General features: G+C 43.8%; 2 protein-coding genes across 10 annotated transcripts in view; one reads left to right on the plus strand and one right to left on the minus strand.

Moving 5' to 3' along the window:
* FRMD5 (FERM domain containing 5) overlaps positions 1 to 9,252 on the plus strand; it is a 130,817-nt gene extending 121,565 nt beyond the window's left edge. For 2 of the 5 annotated variants that reach the window (XM_081838994.1, XM_081838997.1), the window contains 6 exons: positions 1,050 to 1,113; positions 1,751 to 1,842; positions 3,754 to 3,828; positions 4,810 to 4,878; positions 5,319 to 5,425; positions 6,725 to 9,252. In XM_081838994.1, coding sequence (XP_081695120.1) covers positions 1,050 to 1,113; positions 1,751 to 1,842; positions 3,754 to 3,828; positions 4,810 to 4,878; positions 5,319 to 5,425; positions 6,725 to 7,311 — 994 coding nt within the window. In that variant the 3' untranslated portion in view covers positions 7,312 to 9,252. Of the gene's footprint in view, positions 1 to 369; positions 431 to 1,049; positions 1,114 to 1,750; positions 1,843 to 3,753; positions 3,829 to 4,809; positions 4,879 to 5,318; positions 5,426 to 6,724 lie in introns of all 5 variants that reach the window. The other 3 variants (XM_081838996.1, XM_081838998.1, XM_081838995.1) reach the window with 3 other exon arrangements.
* Positions 1 to 23,296, minus strand: part of WDR76 (WD repeat domain 76) — a 29,447-nt gene extending 6,151 nt beyond the window's left edge. For 2 of the 5 annotated variants that reach the window (XM_081838966.1, XM_081838967.1), the window contains exons 1-13: positions 22,879 to 23,295; positions 20,202 to 20,561; positions 19,965 to 20,060; positions 18,922 to 18,977; positions 17,909 to 18,035; positions 16,810 to 16,911; positions 16,666 to 16,709; positions 16,415 to 16,568; positions 15,691 to 15,846; positions 14,482 to 14,699; positions 12,231 to 12,383; positions 11,497 to 11,550; positions 10,955 to 11,155 (exon numbers count right to left, since the gene is read on the minus strand). In XM_081838966.1, coding sequence (XP_081695092.1) covers positions 10,955 to 11,155; positions 11,497 to 11,550; positions 12,231 to 12,383; positions 14,482 to 14,699; positions 15,691 to 15,846; positions 16,415 to 16,568; positions 16,666 to 16,709; positions 16,810 to 16,911; positions 17,909 to 18,035; positions 18,922 to 18,977; positions 19,965 to 20,060; positions 20,202 to 20,561; positions 22,879 to 22,965 — 1,808 coding nt within the window. In that variant the 5' untranslated portion in view covers positions 22,966 to 23,295. Of the gene's footprint in view, positions 1 to 8,727; positions 8,989 to 10,321; positions 11,156 to 11,496; positions 11,551 to 12,230; positions 12,384 to 14,481; positions 14,700 to 15,690; positions 15,847 to 16,414; positions 16,569 to 16,665; positions 16,710 to 16,809; positions 16,912 to 17,908; positions 18,036 to 18,921; positions 18,978 to 19,964; positions 20,061 to 20,201; positions 20,562 to 22,878 lie in introns of those variants that run through there. The other 3 variants (XM_081838965.1, XM_081838968.1, XM_081838964.1) reach the window with 3 other exon arrangements.

Here is a 23,296-nt window from a genome sequence, read left to right on the forward strand (position 1 = left end):
TGATCCATGGTGTTTTGTACAGAACGCCCATAGCTAATCAGAGAATCCGTCCCCTGCAAAAAAGCCCCTGTAGGTTTTCCATGCAGGATAATCTCTCCTGAATTTCCCAGTGCAGAAAAGAATGACATTCCTTCCCCCCCCCCCTCCCGCCATGCCTGTTGGGGGCTCCTCCTATCCTCAGCTGTGTTTTGTTGCAAGGGGCACAAGTGCCCCTTTCCCCACTCCCTACCCCGCTGCTCAGGGCACAAGAAGCAGAGCTGTGATCTGGTCCATGCAATGTAGTTAGTGTCACTTCTTCTTCTTCTCTTGCTTTGTATTGTATCCCGTTGTTGATGTACCCCAGTATCCTGTTTGCCTTTTTTACTGCAGCCACACACTGGGCTGATGGCTTCAAGGATTTTTCTACAATAACCCCTAAACCCCTTTCCTGGTCAGTACGCTGCATGACTGTTCCATGTAATCTGTACTCTCAATATTTGGTTTGTTGCCCCAAAATGTATTATTTTGTACATCTGTCTGCATTGAACTGCATTGTCCATGTTTATTGGCACAGTCACCTAAAAGCCCCTCCAGACCCTGCTCCAGACCTGGTCGCATTGTTGCTCATCCTTTTGCTGTATCTCAGATTTTGGCCTCATCAGCTAAGTGTGGTTATCTTACATTTGGTATTCTCATCCAGATATGCACCCGTTTTAATAAAGCAAAAGTTTGCAAGGTGGCTCCTGGACACCCCCCACTTAAGACTCACCTTTTTGCGCTGAGATTCCTCTCTCACCTCAGCCTCTGTTTTTGAGCCAGGAGTCCTCTTCTCTAACCATGTTACACTTTGGATGAACTGCAAATGTTGGACTTGAAACTCCTGCAACTGCTGCCCTCTAAAACATTTTGTTTCTTGACTTTGCGTTTCATGCAAACAATTTGGTTTTTCAATTTCTGCATCTTGCCGGAATCTATTCCACGCTGTGTGTGGGCTCTGCATTCGTAATGCTGTGCGATGGGAGGCGGGCTGCGTCCTCTGGTTTACACAAGTGCCTTTTTTGTGCTTGTAGGAACGAAGTGACAAAAATGAAATTTGAAGGCAAGACGTTCTATTTATATGTAAGTCAGAAAGAGGTGAGTACCTTCTTCAGCCGCTGTAACTGTGTAGGTATAGTTTTTGCCTCTGTTCCAAGAGAGATGCAATGTTTAGGATTCCTGACTCTGTTTCTGGCCACACTCCATCCTGAAGCACCACATATATTGAGATGCATGGCTAAGTTTAAGGATGCTCAATCTAATACTTACTGGCCTTATAATAACTTCTATTAGGTATCCTTAAGGGTCAGGTGCATTTGCAAAGGTAGCATTGTTGGTATTGCCAGGAGGAAAGTCGAATCCTGCCATCATTTCTGACAGTGGAAACAGACAGCCAGAGCCTTCTGTGCAAGACTCCTCACAAACAGCATTACAATCTCATCCACTGCTTACGCGGCCCAAGTAAAAATTGCACCACCACTTGTAGTATGCAATCGCCATCTTATGCTGAGCGGTTTCCATGTTTTGCAGAGTGCATGATGCTGCTTATCGAGCCACATATATTTATTTATGGAAAGCAAACCCACAGCTCCTTCAGGGAAATTGCTTTCCCATCCTTCTTCCGTTCAAATAGCATTGGGGGCATTTGCATTTAAAGCTAGCTCACTGAGCATGCTGTCTGTGAACCAAGCTTGTGAATTAACCTTACGGGTTTTTCCCCCTGGGCTTTCTATAGGAAAAGAAAATTGTTCTGACATATTTTGCTCCAACTCCTGAAGCCTGCAAGCACCTCTGGAAATGTGGGATTGAAAATCAAGCCTTTTATAAGTAAGCATGAAATAAATTTCCCCAGGATTAATTTTGTCCGTGGGGCAGTTGTGATCATTCCCAGCAGCCGCTGACAGTGTCAGGTGTGGATGTAAAAACATGCCTGGGCAAACTGTGTGTATGTGGGGGGGCTGCTCTGAATGTGGATTGCCCCCCTCCTTTCTGCAAAAAAACAACAAAGCTACTTGCAGGAAGGGATCAGGCCTGCTTTCCTGCCAGCTTCCTTTTCACTTCTGCCTAGGCCACCCCACTTTTAGCTGCAGTTTAGATCTAGGACAAGGTGTAGGCTGACTGGGTGTTGCAAGAATATATTGGCCCCAGAAAGTTTCTGACCAGCAACTGAACAGCCAGCTTGAGAAGTAACTAAGGAAGAATGGGCCAGAAACACGGACTATTTGTGAAGAGGCGTTTCATCTCTAGTAGCCCCCAAACAGAATCCTTTGTTCTCTCCCTCTAATTTGGTGTTTTGCTTATAAAATAGAAGGTTGCTTTCTCTAGTGTGCTTCCTTGTAGTCGGTGGGCTGCAAGAAAATGTGTGCTGCTTTGTTCTGTTTGGGTAAGCTGCAATCAGGCCGTCTCATTTCTCATTATATTAACATGAAGCACAGCTGCCGTTTTGCTTCACAAATCTTTTTGCTTCTTTTCCAGATGAATAGCAGCACTGGTACATTGTCTTCTGCTTATGCATCCCCAGAAACCAGATGATGGATGCAATTAAGACTGCTCTGTTCTATCCTTGATCCCCTCTATACAGAACCAGTGCCTCACCCAAAGCACCCCTCCTAAAGATTCTAGGCTAGGGGCTCTTCCAGACAACCTGTTTGTTGAGCTAAAATGTGTGTGGAAGTTTATACAACACCCACTGTGAGCATTCATTCTTTTGTTTGCGTGGAGGTTGTATGATGCTGTGCGATGTCCCACTTAACCCCCACTTTCCAGTGCATTTTCTCATAACTTTCCTTACCACATTCCCCCTCTCCCCTGGAAGCTGGGTTTGCTTTATAACAGCACAAAATCTACTCTGATTACATGACTAAAATTTACTTGTGTACCTGCAAAATTGTGGCAGTGGAAGCAGCCAGAACCCGTATCCTTATCCAAAAAGCAAGCCCATTCCTCCTCCTAGTGAAGTAGCCCAACCAGTGTTGGGATTGCTGATCAGCTCCAGCAGTTCGGTAGCAGTGAAGTGTCAACCCTGAACCTCCTGTGCACTCCCAGTTACTTCTAGGTGAGGAAGATTGGGCGGAATGTTTTTCTAGCCAATAATGTTCCATTGCGGAGAGACTTTTGCATTTGCTTTAACACTCTGGATCAGTTTGCACCTCTTTCTCCTCTGCAGCTAAGTTACCTCTCCTTCTCTGGGTCGTGAGTCTGAAATTCACGCAGAGGCACTGCAGGGTGGGCAACAAGTGCAGTGGTTACTAGCCATGATGGCTGTGCTCTGCCACTTGGAAGCGGCAATGCTTCCAAATGTCAGTTGCTGGGAACCTCAGGAGGAGGAAGTTGCTGTTAGGTCCTCTTTGGGAGTTTCCCATCGGGGCATCTGGTTCTGATTGGCCACTGTGGGAGCAGGATGCTGGACTAGATGGAGTTGTTGGCCTGATCCTGCAGGCTCTTTTTATATTCTCATGTCAGACCCTTCGCTTTGACTTGGAATGCAAAAAAAAAGGGGAAATCAAGAGCAGCTTCTGGAGAAGGAGTCAAGATGCCGAGTTAAAAAACTCTTCACCTTGGACACTGGCAGGGGTACCAAACCGAGGGGAGCGCAGGGGCTTCTTGAAAACCAGAAAGTATCTCTCTACCTGCTCCCAGAGCAGGAGCTTTGACATCATTTCCAACAAAGTCTGCCAGCAGAATGCTGCCAAAACCCAAGTTATGGGCCTTCTGCCAATGCCTGCTTTTTTGTTTCAGGTTGGAGAAGTCAAGCCAAGTCCGCACTGTGTCCAGCAGTAATCTATTTTTCAAAGGGAGTCGGTTCCGATACAGGTAAATAATGACCGTAAGTAGCAGTTACTGGGTATGTTCTTGGATGCTTCCTCTGGGTGGCTTGAGGAATGAGTCTGCTATAAGTTCAGCTGTATTGAATCTTGAGATAAAATTATCGGGCCAGATCCTTGCCCTGCCAGTGCAATAGCTCCTTCTAGCTTTGCAGGGCTTCTCTCCTCTCCCTGCCCCACAATTGGCTGTGGGGGGAGGTTGGGAGAACCCCCAGAACAGCACATGGGGTTGTGGTGGATATCATTTCATCAGGCAAGTTAAAATGCTGGTGCTGACTAAACAGTTGGAAGGTGGTGAGGTTGGATTCCTCCCTAAGGCAAGGCTGTTCATCTGATGCTCCCAATATAATGCAGGGATTCAAGAGGTGCCTTCCCCTTTGTTTTCTGAGCGAGCTGTTTTGTCGGATGCCAGAATTTAAATGTGAGGTGTAGTGGTTATAGAGTGCCTGAGTAGGACCTGGGAGACCAGGGTTGATACCCTCATTCATCCATGGGACATGCTGAGTGTCCTTGGGCTATGCCACTGCCTCTCGGCCTAACCTACTTCAGAAGGTTGTTGCAAAGTTAAACTGGGGGAGCCGCCTTGAAGAAAGGTGGGATATAAATACAATAAGTAAAAATCTGAAATAAAAGGACCAAATTCTGGGCCAAATTCTGCTTCCATGCACTCTAGTGCACAGCCAAGAAGCAAAAGCCAGTAATAGGTGACAAGGAAAGTGCTGCAGCCAAGGCCATGCAACAAGGGAAGGAAAACAACATAACATTTTGATGTAAATAGCACAGCCAATATACTGGGGGTGTCCTTTCTGCTCACTGAATGGGCCTGCCAGGAAGGATGGCTTTTCTTTTGAGCTTCAGGCAAGTCCGATTCCTGTGTCTAGAGCTGGCAAGAGTTGCTGGCAGAAACCCTGGAGGGGAAAAGGGTGGTTTCTTGCTATTGTCACGGCTTCTGTTCTCCAACCACTTTCAGTGGCCGAGTTGCAAAAGAAGTGATGGAGTCTAGTGCCAAGATCAAGAGGGAGCCTCCAGAAATACACAGGTAAGGCTCAGCAGAGGCAGCTTGGAAGACAAGCTGTGGGCTCACCTGGGAGAAGCCACGCTGGCTGCAGCTGGTGGCAGTTCAGAAACAAATCGGGGGGGGGGGCACAGGTTCCCCATCTCTCTTCCCCATAGAGGAAGATCCATGGCTCAGTAGCAAAGCATCCAGAAAGCCCCATATTCAATCTCCACGGTTGGGCTGGTGAGCCACTGCTACCAGTCAGTGTAGATAGTCCTGGCCTAAACGAACCAGTGGTCTGACTCAGTATAAGCAGACTGTTCCTCTGCTAGTTGCAAAATCCACCCGGGATGTGTCCTCCAGCTCTACCCCTGTATTTTCTGGAAGGGGCCATTTCCTGGGTTTGGCTCATAATGTTAAGGAGGCTTGTCTCTGATGCCGGCTGCATTCCCAACACCGTTTTGTGTGCTTCCTTTCTGTAGGGCAGGGCTGGTTCCTAGCCGTAGCTGTCCTTCCATCACTCATGGGCCACGGCTAACCAGCGTCCCCAGAACTCGAAGGAGAGCTGTGCACATCTCTATCATGGAAGGTGAGGTCTGGACACAATGGTGACTTCGTGTAGCTTTGCAGTACTCTTCAGATTTAATCTCTCTTCTGAACAAAGCCAAGGGCACATTTGCACATTCGCCTCCCTTGCAGTTAGGATGGTCTTTGTGCTACAAGCTCCTCATCCGTTGTTAATCCTTTCTCGGAATGGAATCCAAGTCTATTTTGTGGAACTACTGTAGTTACCGGGGGCGGGGAGTGTTATTTTAAATGTGAATTCGGTTTCAGTCTTAATGAAAGAAACATTCACAAATGCCAGGTTTGCCTTTCCACGGAGTCCTTTTCGTATGTGCTGTATCACTCTCTTGTGGCCAAATTGGGAAGCAGCTGTCTCAAGTGATTTATGGAACGCAAGGACAGGAGACCGTTTCATATGCACTTATGCTAATTTCTGTAGGGAGGGCTGGCCAACTCCATGCATTGTTATTCTGCTGGTGTATGGTTTTAGAATGCTGTGTGCTTGCTACAAATGCTTTGCCACCTGCATCTTAATGGGAGAAGACAAAATCCCTTGCAAGATTGACCCTTTTAAATTAAATTTCTCACATGGCTGTGGAAGGGTTTCTCCCCTTCTACACACACAGCACACTAGCTAAAGGCGGACCCCTGGAAAGGCCCCATGGAGGAAATTAAGAGTCGGTCTGCATCAGGGCCCTCCTCCTAAAACACACAACTAACTGGTTCCATTGTTGAGTCGTTCCTTTCATCAAAATGTTTCCAACCAAAATCTACCTGTAATTTAAGGCCATGAGATCTAGGTCTGCTCTCTGGGCCAGGACAGAACAAGCCATTGAAGTGAAAACCTTCAGAGATGCTCTCAGCCTGCTCAGTGTGGTGACAGCCATTTCTTTCTTTTGGGGAAGAGAATCCAGCCAGGAAGCCTCCAGGTGTTCACAAACATGCCCTAAATTTGCTTATTGTACAGATGGGGAATTTTTGGAGTTTCAGATTTTGGGAATATGCAACCGATTTCCACCAAACCACTAAAAGGCACAAGCCTGCATTTTTGGCATTCAGAAATCACTGAAGAGGAATCTAAGGAATGTTTTGAATTAGGTTGGGGAAGGTTAACTTCCTCCAGGATTCTTCTGTCCTCATGCCCTCACTTGCATGCTCCATTTACAGTGATATCTTGATCTTGGGATAAACGGTATTTTATCAAGGTAGATATTGAAAGCCCAACTTCTGTGTCTCCATGCTGAGGCTGGCTAATGCGTTGGCGACTCCCCTCATCTTTCTCCATAGCCAGCCCCTTTCTTCCTCTCTCCCTCCCTCTCTCCAGGGCTTGAGTGTTTGCGGGACAGTGCCCACTCCACCCCGGTACGGTCAGCCTCCCACGGCGATGCCTTCCTGCCACATTCAAGGGCCTACCGGGCCGAGAGCAGCGAGCGTGTGGCCATCATTTCGGACGAGATCTACAGTCCCTCGGACAGCGTCCTTCCCACGCCGGTAGCTGAGCAGAGCCTTGAGCTGATGCTGCTCTCCAGGCAGATCAACGGAGCCCCTTGCAGCATAGAGGAAGAAAAGGAGTCTGAGGCCAACACGCCCACGGTGGCCGAGGCCGAGGAGCTGGGGAGGGAGCTCCGAGCCTTGTGCCAGGGTGTGGGCAGCGGTGGCGGAGCCCAAGCAGAACAGGTGAATAAGTTTGTTTTCAGTGTCCTCCGTTTGCTCCTTGTGACCGGTGGGCTCCTCTTTGTTTTGCTCCTCCTCCTGATCATCCTTACCGAGTCTGACCTTGACATTGCCTTTTTCCGTGATATTCGCCAGACCCCCGAGTTTGAACAATTCCATTATCAATACTTTTGTCCCCTCAGGCGATGGTTTGCCTGCAAAATCCGCTCCGTGCTCAGCCTACTCATTGACACCTGAAGGCAGGACTCCTCCTAGTAACTAGCCAGGTGGATTGCAGAAGATCCCTGCTACCCATTCCCAGAAAAATGGGACACATCGTGGCACCATCGGCACATAAAATAAGTCCTCCTTTCATGAATCAAAGTAAACAGCGGCCTAGGAGAGTTGTTTCCAAGCGGAAGAAAGGGATAAGACTTTCTCACATGCGCCAGATTCAAACAATGCCCATTTCTTTACACGTCCTCTCCCTGGAAGTGTCTTCAACTGGTTTGCTTTCCAACTTTTAAATTATTCTGCACTCTTCCAAGTTTAATTTTAAGCTTTCCTAGAGGTGGCCATTTCAAAAATTTCAAGTAAAGAGAGTTTATTTTATTACTATTGATTATTGCATTAAGTGCCAGCCTCCAGCTAGGACACTAGTTCAAGAAGGCAGCGTCATTTTATGCAGGAGCTTTTGTAATGGTGCTACTGAGTTGTAACTTTAGTATTTTATTATTTTATTAAAACTGCCACTGTGTACAGCACTACCACCTTAAACATAGTCTTGCTATTTTACCAATCAAACTTCTGGCTTGATCTGGAATTTTGAAGGTGGGGGCAGGGGGGATTAAGGTTCTGACACCATACAGTCACCCAAACACACTCAATTCTTTATAAGCAATAGGTAAGGCACGAGACAAGGAGGCAGCAATGAGGTGTAAATCTAATTCTTCCCCCTAGCGTTGAAAAGTGTGACTAGGAGAAACCTGTCCTTTGTGAATTTCAACTTCTGACCTTTAGGATCCCAGAAATGCAGTTTTTCTTAGAGCAGTAAAGTCCCCATATAAAGCAAGAGTTAGTATATGGGGGAAATAAATATATGTATTTGATTATACTTGACCGAGTCTTGTTGTATTAAGTAGTAGTGATCATATCCAATTTCTTTGAAAGACATTTTGCCTCAGAAAGCTGTACTTGTTTTTGTACTACAAAAGAACAAACTTGTTTCAACCTATATATTTTAAGAACAAAATGCTATTTTGTTAACGAGCAAACCAAGTCTTTTTTACTTTATGAATTAGGTGAATATAGTGTGATATTCAAAGTGACTGGTGGTAAACAAAATATTATGGCTGTTTTTAGGATGGTATTTGAGCATCAAGCTAACCCATTCATAACTTCTGGAGGAAGGAAAATGGTTTACCTTGTGCCATTAAAGCGATGGAGAACTTAAGGACGTGGGGGAGGTAGCACTGGAATGAAAACACATAGAACAATCTGACCCACACGTTTCCATCCTGAAGGCAATTCAGAAATTTTTTTCCTACTTTTTGTCTTGTGATGTGGATAGTCTAATCTAAAAGCCTGACAAATAGCAGCTCATTTGTAAAAGGAGCAATAAATTTTAAACGTGGTGAGAGTACTCACCAAGATGAGCAGAGCAAGAGAATGAAATCAGACTGGCAAGTGTTTTATTTCATCTCAGGGAGAGATTTCAAGTCACTTGGGAATCTAAATCAGAAATATTTCAAGAGGCTGGTTTCATTTATCTTGTCTCTGACTTGGCTACTACAATTTTCAGCAGGCACACAAGCCCTTCAAGTTCACGCAGAACTGAAGCACTGCCAGGACTTGCCCAATGGGAGGGTGCGTGGATAGGCGTGGGAATCTCAAGCACTGATTTCCTTTCCAAGTTCAGTTACACTCTGCCCACAGCTGGTCATTCATCATTTGGGAAAAAAAGAGCACAATGACACTATTAGCAATACACTAAATATTGGCAAAGGTTACTGGACGCAGACTGGGGTGTGGGTGTGGGTGTACGGTACACTAGAAAAGGATTCCCTGTTATTTGAACACATTGTGGAAGTGCTACAAGGATCTGTTTGATTACTGACCATTAACTGCAACTGCCAGCTTGGAAGTCACAAGAGCCAAGAGAGATTTTGGCTTTCACTTTTGCTTATACAGGTACATAAACAAACTTTTGAATGCCTGCCAAGAAGATACAAGGGATAGATTTTACAAGGATACACACTGTTTTATGCAACACAGCAACAAAATTAACTTCTAGTGTAGTGTTCCTACCTCAGTCTGTAGTAAACGATGCTTCTATGCAGTGAGTGAAAAGTCTTAATTTTAACATTCTCCATCCCAGATAACAATGCAGTATTTATTTCATGTTTTAATTGTTGGTATTGTTGATCATGCCACACACCTGTCCTGTTATCTGTAACTATTTTGTACAATGGACATTTTCATTTTCAAAGTGGACAACTTATGAATACTGATGGTGGCTTTAGATAGTTATTTTACTTTTTTAAAAATTCTGGCCACAATCCTAGAGTTAAGGTCTCCCGTGCACCGTTTCATTTCTCTGGGGCTTGCACAGCAGAACCTCTTCCTAATGGATTGTGTCTTGTTTTTGCCAAATGTTTTATCCTGAAAACTTTCCAGCTGGCAACTGAAAAAAAGTCATTTTTCCTGTTTTGCCCCATGTTACGTTTCATGTTTCACTTACTACTAAGTTGTTCCTGGTCTCATTTGTATAAACTGTGGTGGTTTCCATAGGTTGCTGTATCAGAGGAAACAAACTCTTAATAAGGACTAGCGTACTGCATATTTAAAAGCAGTAGAAAGTAAGTTACCTGAAAATGTGAATTTTAGTTTTCATAACAATATAGACGTTAACCTTTCATGTGCCAAATGCTGTGTTACATTTTCCCTTCAAAATAATGTACCTTTTTCTACATATTCAACATGTAGTTAGCATAAATCATTGGTGCCATATAGAAGTATTTTTAAATTTAAATAAATATTTAATTATGATGAAAATGTTCTCTGTTGAGTAAATTGATGCTTCTGCTCATGTGACATGTCTGCTTAGACAATTCCTGAAATGCTACCTGCTACTGTGGAAAATTTCTTTCAACCTCTCTGTCCTTAATGTTTTCAGAACTTGAATGCTTAACAAACTTAAATTGGATATATATACTTTTACTGCCAGTTCATCCATATGATTTTGGTACAACCACCACATGGTGCTACACAGATTCCAAAGCATTTATTGTGTGTACTTTAAAAAAGTTGAACATGATGAGCAGGTCTAACACTGATTCATTTACAATGAATGTTTCCCTGGTGTAAGGTGCCATCTGGTGTTACTACACAACAGATATAATTGCATTTTCCATCTTGCAATGATGCATAAGCATTATTAACATGCTGCTTATGTTCAAGTTAGTGGGTGTTAAGAGAAAGCCTGTGCCTTCTCACCACTCTTGATACACACCAAAACACCCTTTTGATCTTAGAATAATCGTTAGCAATTAACCTCTGAATTAAACATGATCTAGTACACAGCCTGCTCTGTAGATTTTTAAGCCACTATGAATGAACTTAAATATATTGAAACCATTTAACAGTTTCACATAAACAACCTTGCAGAAGCCTGCAATAAGTCACTGCATTTGAATAACAAGGCTAGCCTTATTTATTTCTGTTATCACTTAGAAAGTTTTGAAAATGAATATATTTGCCTTTCTCCAGGGACAAAGTCCTAACACAACCAAAATGCAACTCATACTCTTTGTTACCTGAAGGTTCAACATTCTCTTCAACTTTTTTTCACTCTTTGAAAACATGGAGGCGGCCACTAGAGTTACCACCTGCAAGAATGTACCTGGTAGGGTGCCAGGCATTGATGGAACAAACAGAGCCAAGGTAGTCTTCACTGAGGAAGGAATGGAACAAATCTCCTGTCGCATGAAAGACTTCAATTTGCCTTGGTCGAGACATACTCCCCACCACAAAGCAGTCATCCATCTTTGGGTCCCAAATAGCTCTGAACCTTGTGAGCCACCGTCCCGTGTAGTTATTATGCCTATTCAGAAAGGGGAAGGGGGGGAGAGAAATAGTTAAGATTCATCTACATCGCTGCCTTCCAGTTGCTCTGGACAGCAACATGCCAGCAGCTCTAGCCAGCCCAACTGAATGATGTTAAGGCTGATGGGGAGTTGTAGTCCAAAGCATCTGGAGGGCACTAGGTGGGGAGGGCTGATCTAGAAAACCAGGGTTCTTAAATCTGATGTGCATGCTCTCTAGTGGAAAAACCACTCTGCTACAGTCAAATATTGTGTTTTGCTCACTGTGGAGTCTGTGATCTCATAATCCCCTCCACCAAACTTGAATCTTAGCACCAGAGTAAATCCTATTCTAACTCACCTGATAGTTGTGAGAACAGGGACTGAAGATGATATACATGTGGTTTCAAAGATCCTGCAAGAGACAAAAAGTGGGGGCTTAAAAAAACAACAACCCTAAATATTCGATTTAGCCCCCCAAAAAACTACTCACTTACTTATTCAAATCCAGCATGAGGATCAACAGGAAACTTTATCAAAGAGTTCAAGGACACAGTCCAGTCAGGCAAAAACACTCAAGGAAGGTGTGTTGCCTGAGGACAATCCTGAGGGCCACATTTAGCTCCCTACCCTCTGGTTTAGACTATGTAAACAATTATATTGCAAGGTGTCTCCCTACTGCTCATCAAGTGAAAATATGCTATGTATTTCTAAATACAAGCAAGTATTTTGAGGTAGATTTTTTAAAAGGTCATAAGCACACCTCAATGCAAAATATTTAATTGCCGTAACTCAGCCATACACATCTCTCACAGAGTCTCCTACATTTGTTTCCAACAATGGTCAGCAAGAGGCATGAGTTCCAAACCTCTCCCACCCTTGGCAATATACTGCCTCTGAACATGGTAGGATCTACAGCAGCCCTATGTTTCAACAGTCCTATTAACTTGCACAATTCCACTACTGATGCCATATAAGCCACGGGCCACAGCCAAGTCTCATGGCAGCAAATTCAGTTATCTGTGAAAAAGGCCTTTCACAGGAGGAAATTGTTAATACAAAAGCCAGCTCCCTTCCCTTCCCACTCTCACATACCTCAATGTATCGTCAGCACAAGTAGTCAGCACCCTGTTGCCAGTCACAGGTGAAAAATAAGCAGAAGCAACACTCTTGGTGTGCCCGGCAAGAGAGACCACGGGCTTGCTGCCACTCGCCTTCAGGTGCCGAACATCATAAATATCAACATCCCTGCAGCATAAATGGGAACGTTAAGACTTTCATCCTGGGTGTCTCTTCAGTGGCTAGGAGGATGTCCTGAATGGGACATCTCCGCCCAATGGACTATCCAGGCATAGCTAATCTATTAGACTTTCTGTCTCTTGTGGTGGCGAGAGCTCCTCACACATCAAGGAAAAAAGGACATTGAAAACAGAGAACCCTGCAGGTGTCAAACAAAATACAGGGACAAACTGCACTTAAGAAAATGAGAAACCACTGTATCAATATGGGGTGGGGGGATTAACAGAATTTGAGGACGATTCCACTGTTTGCTTACAACTGAGACAATAATTATTTGGGGGAGGAAAAAAATCATGGGATCTCCCTGTGTGTGCCCCTGTTTCCCTTTTGGTCTGTAAATTGCAGATCTGTTTGATTTTATGTTCTTGATATCCTAAGTATATAAAAGTGTCTTAATACACTGGTATGAATTCTGAGTGAAACAAGTTTCCCCCTGTGAGAGAGATCAGGGGGTTAAGGGGACTGCTCAGCATATACACTCACTTCCTCCTCCCATTGTGGATGAATTAGGAGATGCCATGCTAGAGTACTCAGAGGAGACCTCACGCCTAAGGTGCCGCAGAACCCATGAGCACCACATCTCTGAACTGGTGCCCACTTTCTGGCTCAAAGGGGAGCACTGTTTCTGCCTATGCTGTGTTCTCAAGACCAGGAGTCGGCTGGATCAAGATCCACAGCAGTCCAAGGTGCTGCCCCCTCTTTGCTTCAGGGTGTGGAAATGGGACGAGTACCAGTCCTGGCTGGTGGATTCACTGGTCCCCAAGTGTGCAGCGTGGGTGGGTGCATTGCCTTTCTTTGGCGACAGCCGCTTTTCTCCCTTTCCTTTCTCTCATTGCAATTAGCCGTCCACGGGAAATGAAAACACAGGGAAAGCAAAAGGAAGTGCTAAAACTTTTTTAAAGTTTTGAAGTAAGGGAGGGAGAAAAGCTACTACTCTCAACTGTCTGCTATAGCTTTTTTTCAACCAGGGTTCCATAGGACCCTAGGGTTCTGTGAGGTCGCAAGGAGTTCCTTGAGAGATTGTGATGCTAGCTAGCATGGTGGGTAGAGCTCTCTGACATCACCTCCTCTCATGTAACTCCTAATTTCCATGGCCATTTAGGCTCCCCTGCAACCATGGGGTCCCCTGCCAAGGCTGAGATTGGGGAATTTTGCTTTTGTTTATCCAGGGCTCGAACAAAGTGAAAAGTTTTTAATCTATCATTGTCTTAAATGAGCTCCTCTCTTCCTCCAAAAACTGAATTCTCCAAAGGAGGGGACAGAGTGTCTAATGGCTCCGCATTCCTTGTGGGGGGGAGGGTGTCCTCACCAGGATAACCACCTCCACTGAAGAATGTGGAGATAAAAATAAGCTTGCTCTTACAGAAAGGCTTACTCTTTCTGTAATCTCTGAAAAGCATTCATCTTGGAGCACGTGAAATTCTCTGTGCCCCACATAAAATCTGTAAGCTTATGCAATCTTTTACCACAGATGTTTTCTCTGTAAATTAAAAACAGGGAAACAATGTATGCAATGCTATAATTTGTGCAGGACACTTCTTTTGGGGTGGAAATGAATTTTAAAGGGCACAGGAAAGCAAAACTACTTAAGATTTTAGTCAATGGCTGTGACCAGGAGTTTTGTATAACACTATACAGTGGTACCTCAGGTTAAGTACTGAATTCGTTCCGGAGGTCAGTTCTTAACCTGAAACTGTTCTTAACCTGAAGCACCACTTTAGCTAATGGGGCCTCCTGCTGCCGCTGCACTGCCGGAGCACGATTTCTGTTCTCATTCTGAAGCAAAGTTCTTAACCTGAAGCACTATTTCTGGGTTAGCAGAGTCTGTAACCTGAAGCGTATGTAACCCGAGGTACCACTGTAATCTCTTCAGAGTCCCCCCTCCCCTAAATTTAGAGAATGTCCAGAGGTCTTAGGCTTGGGAAGAATCTATTGTGACTCCGGTCCCAAGAGGAGGCCTCTATTCACTTACTAGCATCACATCTCTTTGATTTCTGGGCTCCAAATTCCTAATGTACTGCAACAAGCAATCACAGCTTGTACCTACCCTGCTCCAGCAGCTACAAAATAATGTCTGCTGAGTGGGTTGGTATGGATGGTCCTTGTCGTCTTCGAATTAAGTTCTGCAGAAAGCTCAGCAGAAGCTCCTGGCGTTCTCTGATCTACTACAGCTACCTCTCCATCCCACATTCCCACTATCAGAGTAGAGGCATCTGCAGCCAAGAAATCAAATGAGGAAAGGTTGTCCTCTTCATTTCTGTACACCTGAGAATAAGAAAGAGGTTTACTTTTAGGTGAAGTCTAAACCTATTTTAAATTACCAATTTTATGCTGATAAATCACAATAGCTGTAGGATACTCTACAACTGTAGGATGATTCTCTGGCTGCCACACCATGGTTTCCTCAATCCTCTTTGCCAATTGCTACAAGCACACTTGCAGACAGACAAGATTTCCAAATGTACAGAGTTAAAAATCCTGACTTTTCCATCCCTGCCTAAAAAACTGAATTCTGTCTGTAGCAATGGATAAAAACAACGGGACACTGCCTTGTACTATGTGGAACTGTATGTCCACTTAACCCAGTTCTGTCTATTCTGACTGGCAGTAGCTCTCTGGGGTCTCAGGCTGAGGTCATTCCTATCACCTGCTATTTGATTACTGCCCCCTCCCACCATGGCCACCCCTTTTCTTCTGGATGTGCCAAGGATTGAAGCTCTGGCTTTATGCTTGTAAAGCACATGCTGTAATACTATGTTATGGTCCTTAATGAGACAGAAGTGAACAGGAGAGAGCGAGAGCGCACAAGAGAGTGCGCACGAGAGAGCGCTGCTCTTTTCCATCTTCCATCCATCTTGGAGGAGCTGCTTGAGCAAGACAGAAAGATGGAGGAATACCATATCTGATTTTGCATCCAAAGGGATCTCATTCTAAACAAGGGAATATTGCAATTTTGTTGCGTTTCTGCTCATGTTTGACCACATTTTCCTTCCATTCTTTCAGTTAAAATGGAAGTTTTACTATTTAGCAGAAGTCATTGCAACAGTATACTATTCTGTTCCATTTGGAATGGTTTTACTTGTTTTATAATTTTAATTATTTTATCTGTTTTTATGACTGTATTTTCCATTAATGATCATATCTCACCCTGGCAACTTATGGTGAAGGGTGAGTCAGAAATCAAATAAATGAATAAATAAATAATAAATCTTTATTGAGAACTTGCAATAGCTGCAACGTTGCAACCAACATTCACCTCATCAAAGATCGCTCTGGTTACATCCCCACGTCGTAACGTGCCGTCGTGGCTCACAGACAGAAGATGAGCAGGATTAGACAGAGAAAAATACATACAGCTAACTGCCTGGCTATGGGGAACAAAGGTGTGTACTCCGTCTTCCAATCCGCTGTCCTAAGAAGTACAAACAGACACAGCATTAGTACATTTCTCATAATTTCTCTTTTCAAAATTGGAAACAGAACTTACAGTGTGGTTCCCTTCCCATTCAGAAGGGTCAGTTCTTTCTCAGTTAGAAGACAGAGCCAGAAAAGTTTGCCGTGGACAAAACTATCAATGGCTACAAGCTACCATGGCAATGTATTACCTCCAGTGCTGGAGGCAGACTGTTGCTGAATACCAGCTGCTGGGAATCACAAGCGGGGAGTGTGCTGCTATTACATTCAAGTCCTGCATGTGGGCTTCCCATTGGGGAATCTGATTAGCCACTCTGAGAATAGGATGCCAGACTAGAAGGGCACCCTTTGGCCTGACCCAGCAGAATACGCTTTAATGTGGTGACCGCTCCTTCATTGGAGCTTTTTAAGCAGAGGTTGGATGGTCATCTGTCCTGGATGCATTGGGTGAGATTCCTGCATTGCTGGGGGTTGAGCTAGATGACCCTCGGGGTCCCTTCCAACTCTATGATTCTGTGATATAAACAGTAATAGATAGCAAAGACAATAGAGCACAAGCTATTTACCAAATCCCAGAGACCGATCTGTCCCCACTTGTCTCCAGCTGCTACTAAAGTTCTGCTTTCAGATGGATGGATAGCCACGGAGTGAATCCGGTTTCGGACCACTTTTGCTACAGAATCTTCTCGGAGGACCATTTTACGCAGACGAGCTTGGTAACTGGGACAAAATTATTAGCATGTTAACATCCACAAAAACCAAGCAAATACCGGCGGGGGGGGGGGGGTGTTGTTGTTAAAACTGGTTTTAAAATTACCTTTCCAAGTTACATGTAGGCGTCTCAATCACCTTAGGCTTTACCTGTAAAATTGGTTGGAAAACAGAAGGAATTTACCATGCAGATATTGAATTAATATTTTTTTTAAGTATTTAGGCTCGCTACAAGTCAAAACAATGATACCTGACTTATTTTTGCCCACATATTCAGAAAACCTTCAGTTACATCATTTCCTTCCTCTTGATCTATGGGTATCATCTGAAGCGGTCCAGGTGGCAAAGGAGGCTTTCAAGAGAGGAAATGGCACAAAACATCACTGGCTTGCTTTACAACTTGCTCATCAGTGCACCCCACAGAAAATAACAAAGAGAGCCACTTAATTAAAATAATAATAATTGTATTTTCAATTTCTAAAATTGTATTTTCAGTTTTTTTAAACTTTGACTTTTATTGATAACGTTAATATTTTATGCTTTTTTGTAAACCACATGGGCTTTTTTTAGTTAAGCAGTATACAAAATTTGTTAAATAATGAATAAAAATTTATTCTCCTCTCCCACATCCCAATCAATCTTTCCACTTTATTCACCAACCCAAATTATTTTCGCAAAGCCAAGTTCTTAAGACTTGTTTGAAGCAACTATACACTTGATCTGTGAGGAACCAAGGAAGTCCAAGGATGCTCGGACCAAACTACAGTGCTAGACAGCAGAAAAGCTCTCTCAGCAACCCCTCACATTTCAGAGTAAAATGCCTTGCAAGTGGCTGCAGGACTGTGAGCAAAATCATGGGAGGGGTGTTTCTAGAACTTACATGAAATTGTGAAGCTTCCCTGCCATTTTTGCTACACTGGAAGCTGCATGTTGTTTAAGGGATCTTGTTATATCTATTATATTTGCTATTGCTTTGCTATGCCATCATAAAATTGTTGCTATATTATGAAATCATTATTCTGATTTTTTTTGTAGTGTTTGTTTGAAATGCAGCCCTATTTCTTTGTTGTAAGCTGCTTTGAGCATGATTTTTTTGTGGAAAAGCAGCATACAAATAAAATGAATGAACGAAATAATAATAATAATAATAATAATAATAATAATAATAATAATAATAATAAAAAATTTATTTATATCCCGCCCTCCCCAGCCGAAGCCGGGCTCAGGGCGGCTAACAACAATAAAACAGTACAAAAGTACAGCATAAATACTCTTGCAAAGTCAAGTCTGGGTATTTCAGTGAGAGCACTTGAAGATAAAGCCCTTTCCCTTTGTATCTGTCAACTTACATATTCGTCTACTGAAGGTTCTGGTTGTGCTTGTGCTTCTGGCAAGGGAATGCTCAGTGGATCCACTTTTTGCAAGCGCATTGATCTTCGACAAGTTGTCTCAGTTTTTGCCTTGCAATGTTTAATTCTACGGAGACAACATAATTTCTCCACTAAGAAACCTTGCAGGGTTTCAAGTGTTCCTCATTCATGCCGCTACAGATTTAGCCTTAATTCTTCCTTTAGATTATTCTGCATTTTCTGTTATTGCTTTCCATCTCCCTCCATCATATTTTTCTAACTGCCTCTATCAGACACCACAATGGTTGCAAAATTACAGCCTGGAGACCTTACTTGTCCCTCTGTACATTTAATATAACCCACAGCTTACCATTCAGTTTGCAATGAAACTCCCAGAGTACTTTAGAAATGAAACAGCAAAAATGCAACGAAGCTGTCAAAATAGCAAACATTATGTTGCTACTCCACTTCTCCCCCTCTCACTTGCCAAGAGTAAAACTGGAGTCCCACATGCAAAACAAGGCAGAGGAGGAGGTGACGGAGCAACTGCATATTCTCCTACTGTGATAGCCATGACATTATTAACCCAAATACAGTGGTACCTCAGTTTACAAACTTAATCCATTCCGGAAGTCCATTTTTAAACCAAAACCATTCTTAAACTGAGGTGTGCTTTCCTTAGTGAGGCCTCCCGCCACCAGTACCCTTCCACTGTTTGGACTCCGTTCTTAGACTTAGACTGAGACACTATTTCCGGTTTTTCAGAGTTCGTAAACCAAATAGTTCTTAAACAGGGCTGTTCTTAAACTGAGGTACCACTGTACTGCTTTTAAAATGATCTTTTCTTTTTCACATATAATACAGCAGGTAAGAATTCCCAATAGCCAACCAGCAGGAGTCCAGCTCTCAGTATTAATTAGTTAAGTAGATTTAGGTACTGTCACGACATAAAGAGGGAAAGGGGGAAAAATTGCCAAAATATTTAACCATAATGAATGGGTATGTAGTTTTACCTTTGTATTTTCGGAGACTGCACTCTGGCTGTCATATTACGAAGACTTGCTGCCGACTTAAAGTGTGAGAGAGTAAGATCAGATGCATAGAATGTAAAATTTCAAAATTATTGTTTCTGCTTCAATTTACTACATTTATATCCCACATTTATCTTTTTATTTCCCTAGGCTTTTAACCTCTGAGGTATTTTTATTTCTGTTGCGTTTGGCTTTAGCAATACCCTTTACTGATGTCAACTGTTGTTACTGTTTCGTTTTGTACTCAATTAAGTTTATCTCCAAGTAGACACACTAAAATTAATGAATATAACTAAGGTAGGTCCATTCACTTCAGTTTGAATGGCAAAATTTGGCAAAACATAACTGAATGCCACCCATTCTGTTTTATGACTTACTGGAAATGTTTGGAAGGCCCTGATGTTTGCTGTATTAACTATTAGCTATGGAACCACTGCAGTGTTAGAAACTGATATATGAAAGCTAGGAGCTAAATGCCACCTTAAACCTAGGTTATGGGCGCAACAACGGAATGTCTAGGTGCGCTTTTTTATAACAAGAATACAAAGCTGAAAATCAATGAACTGCAGCTAAAATATGTTCATTTTTCACATGACCTAGTCCTTCTCCTGCCCACCCCCTAATATTCTTTAGAGGATCTCTTCTCCAGTCTTCAAAGAGTAGCTGGAAGTGAGGAGGCAGAAAAAGGTCCTCCTTTCCTTCCACTCTGCAGTTTTAATCTGAAATCTTAGGTGCAGTACTGCACCCAAAGCTCAGAAACTGCTTGCCTGCTTGCACTAATGGAATTCCCTGTCACAAAATGCGCCTAGAACAATAGGAGTTTCAAACACTGATTCTCAAGTAAATTATACCACTTAAAAATATGGCTAAAGCCATGATAAAGACCAAGATCAACAGCGTAATCCTATTCCGAAGTAAGACCCATTGAGTTCAATGGGCCTTACTTACTTCCAGGTTGGTATTTCCAAGGCTGCACCCCAAGTATCAGAACTTGTTGTTCTAATCCAGAAGACATTCCAACAAACCTCAAACAGCTTCAGGGAAGCAAAAAATTTGGCATTTTCTGTTATGTTCTTCAGTCTTTTCCTCTCATAAGCCGATAGTTGTGTTGAGACTTCCTCCTGAACAACAAGCAAGCAAGCAAGCAAGCAATTATGTTTCAAAATACTCACAGGAGTTGAAGTTTTAAGCCATATCTTACATGTAATTCTAAGCACAGTATATAAGCAGTTATTTTCCTCAGCAAATTAAGAGACACTTACATCATTTCTGTCACTCTCGGAATCCCCATCAGTATCCAAATCACTGCTGACAGCTTCTACGACTGAACCACATCTGTGAGAATCCGTGTTGAAGACTACCTCGCTTACTCCATGAGATATAGCCCTCATTTCTGGACTTGAATAATCGCTACAGATTTTCTTGGCTTTGGGTTCTTTACCGAAAGACTCCTCACAGCTGGAAAATTGCTCTAACAAACGTTTCTGAGGCAAATGCTTGTTGTGTTCTCCACATGTGGCTGACACAGGCGTGAGAAGAATTCTGATTTGTTTTGTCAAAGTCTTACTCTTCACAGGGCTTCTGGGGAGACATGTGGTCGGATTTTCAGTGGGTGTTGTCTCCTGAAGATGTGTATGAAATTAAAAAAAAAACAGTTATCTATTCCTTATCTATTGATTTATTATTGCAACACATTCCCAATGAACTTGTACTGGGAGTTACGTGAAATCCATTAGCAGAAATGTTTTAAGTTTGTCTGTCATTTGAGAATTGTTTTCTACTCCAGATCGTCATATCACTAGTGATTCACCCCATTCCAAAGCACACTTTTTAAAAAATGTATTCTGCCTTCTAAAATTCTGATACGGTGTTCTCAGCTGCAGGAGTACCAACTTGGGGGGGGGAGGGGAGCCCCACTCCACATAACTGATCACATGATGCAGCACATGCCCCCCCCCCATTTGAATGGCAATCTTCCTCAACTTTTTTGGGAAGCAGCCCTCTCAAATATTTTATTAGGGGGTAACCTCAGCCCCTAGGAGTTGGTACTTATGCTCAGCTGCAATTGGGGAAATGAACGCTGACCTAAAATGCATGTAAGATGTAATCATCGTCGAACACTTGGGGTGTCGCTTTGAAAAAACATGCAGTATAAAGAGTTAGCTAATAATCCCCTAATTTTGTATTTTCACTACAAACATCTGGAGGGCCAGAGTTTGCCTATGCCTGCATTAAGAGCTCACAGAGAACAAACATCTAATCCTGGGGAGCAGGAATGCCACACACACACAAAATTGGCGCCCTCCAGATGTTTTGGACTACAACTCTAGTCAATCTCACTCAGAGAGCACATTCTGGCTGGGCTGATGGAGGTTTCATTCCAAAACATTTGGAGAACCACTGGCTGGGGAAGGCCACACATTGTACCACAGGTCCATCTGCATGGTCTTCTTTAAACAGTACACCCATAGGGACCCTTGCAACAAGGTGCAACATTGCATTGTAAACCACTAAAGAGATTTTATTATGCTCAAGCAGTGCATATATTTTGTTTATTTACAGACTCTGGGATCCATCCATGTGGGTGGATGGCTGCCTGTGTCCATCCTGGGCCCTCTCACTAGTTTGTCATCCCAAGCCAGCCCTCTGAGGCCAAAGTTTGTGGCTGGGCTCAAATGCAAAACCTGCAGAACTCCCCACTGGTGCCTTGGAAAGAGGGCGCGAAAGCCCACAGCTCAGCTGGTTAGTGTGGTGCTGATAATGCCAAGGTTGCAGGTTTGATCCCCGTAAGGGACAGCTAAATATTTCTGCATTACAGAGTGTTTGGACTAGATGATCCTCAGGGACCCTTCCAACTCTGATTCTATGATTATCACATCAACCAGGAAGGCTGCCGCAGCAAAACTTATTACTGTCCCTGCCAGTGAGCCCCAAGTGAACACCGACCTCTTTACCCACCCCCACCCCCCAACACTTGAAATATGCATGTATTTTAGGAGTTTTCTCTTGATTGCAACCTGCTTTGTTTTGAATATCTTATTTTCAGATTCTTGTAACCCACCCAGGACCCTCACAGTGAAGAGCAGGTAAGAAGTAATAATAATCCAATACGAGTGCTACTTAAGTGCAGCATTGTGGCAAATTTAGAAGTATGGGTTCCCTCGTGATAGTCACAGCCACACCCCTCCCAAGATTATACAACTTTCTAAGATTATACAATAACCTTATTACTTACACAATAATAGTGATTAGGGGTGCACTGCAGCAACCAGCACAAAACTCAGTAATTGCACTACCAGGAACAAATTATTTGGAGTGCTCAAACATCATCTTCTGGAGTGACTTAACTCCTGTGAAATTCCAGGGTTTGGAACATAATTTTCTCCCCATTCTCTTGAACCCAAAAAGCGCCCCAAGCCTTCCCAGTGTCCTTCAGTGCTTAATTTGGGAGCGTGCAGTGGCTAAAAAGCTTCACCTTCATGCTGATGAGGCGGCCCTAGGAGGCTGGACCTGACAGGGACCCCTGCAGCTGCTGAAACAGGAACAGGCCTTGGGTCCCAGCCTATGCACCGTTGCTCAAGAGTAAACCTACTGCAACTGATGAACTGATTAATCTGGGCCCAGTGGGTCTTATCTCAGCGAAGCTGAGTGCAACTCAGAGGCGACCCGCTGAAATGAAAGCAGACATGGCCAATTTTAAGAGTGTTAATTCCAGCATGTCCATTGGGAGCCGCCTACTACGAAGAGCAAGGAAGCCGCCTTCGCCACAGGAGCCTCACGAGGAGCAGCGCTTTCATTAGGGCGACTGAGGTGGGGCTTCCATTTTAAAAGCGGCGGATGCCTATTTTAAGCCCGCCGCGCCTGCGGAGCCTCCCGCCACCTCGCTTCCCTCCCCGCCTCCCTGTAAGGTAGGACAGGCAGGTAGGCACCAAAACCCACCTGCTCCAGCTGCTGGATCAAAGCCGCCGCTTCTTTCTCCTCCTCGACCACTATCCGCTCCGTCTCTATGCCGGCCGGCTCCCTCATCCTGGCTTCCCTTCCTTTCCCGCGCGCTGAAGCGGCTTCCTGGGCTCCGCGCGGGGCGGGGAAAAGGCGCCAATTCTGCTCCTCCTCCTCCTCTTCCTCGTGACCCGCTCAGCTGTGTCGCTTCCCGCCTTTACTGCCTTCTGGCCTAGGGCTACTCCTAAAACCTTGCGCGCCCGTTGTGGTTATTTATTTATTTTTTAAATTCCAATCCGTGCTGTGTAAATTCGAAGCGGGTTGCAACGAAAGACGAGTCAAACGCTGAAAAGCCACCTGCAAATGCAGCACCACGCTAAAATGTGGGACATTCCTCCCTCCCTCACATACTGTACAC

Source organism: Podarcis erhardii (genome assembly GCF_964252035.2).
Source record: "Podarcis erhardii genome assembly, chromosome: 14".
NCBI classification, from domain to species: domain Eukaryota; kingdom Metazoa; phylum Chordata; class Lepidosauria; order Squamata; family Lacertidae; genus Podarcis; species Podarcis erhardii.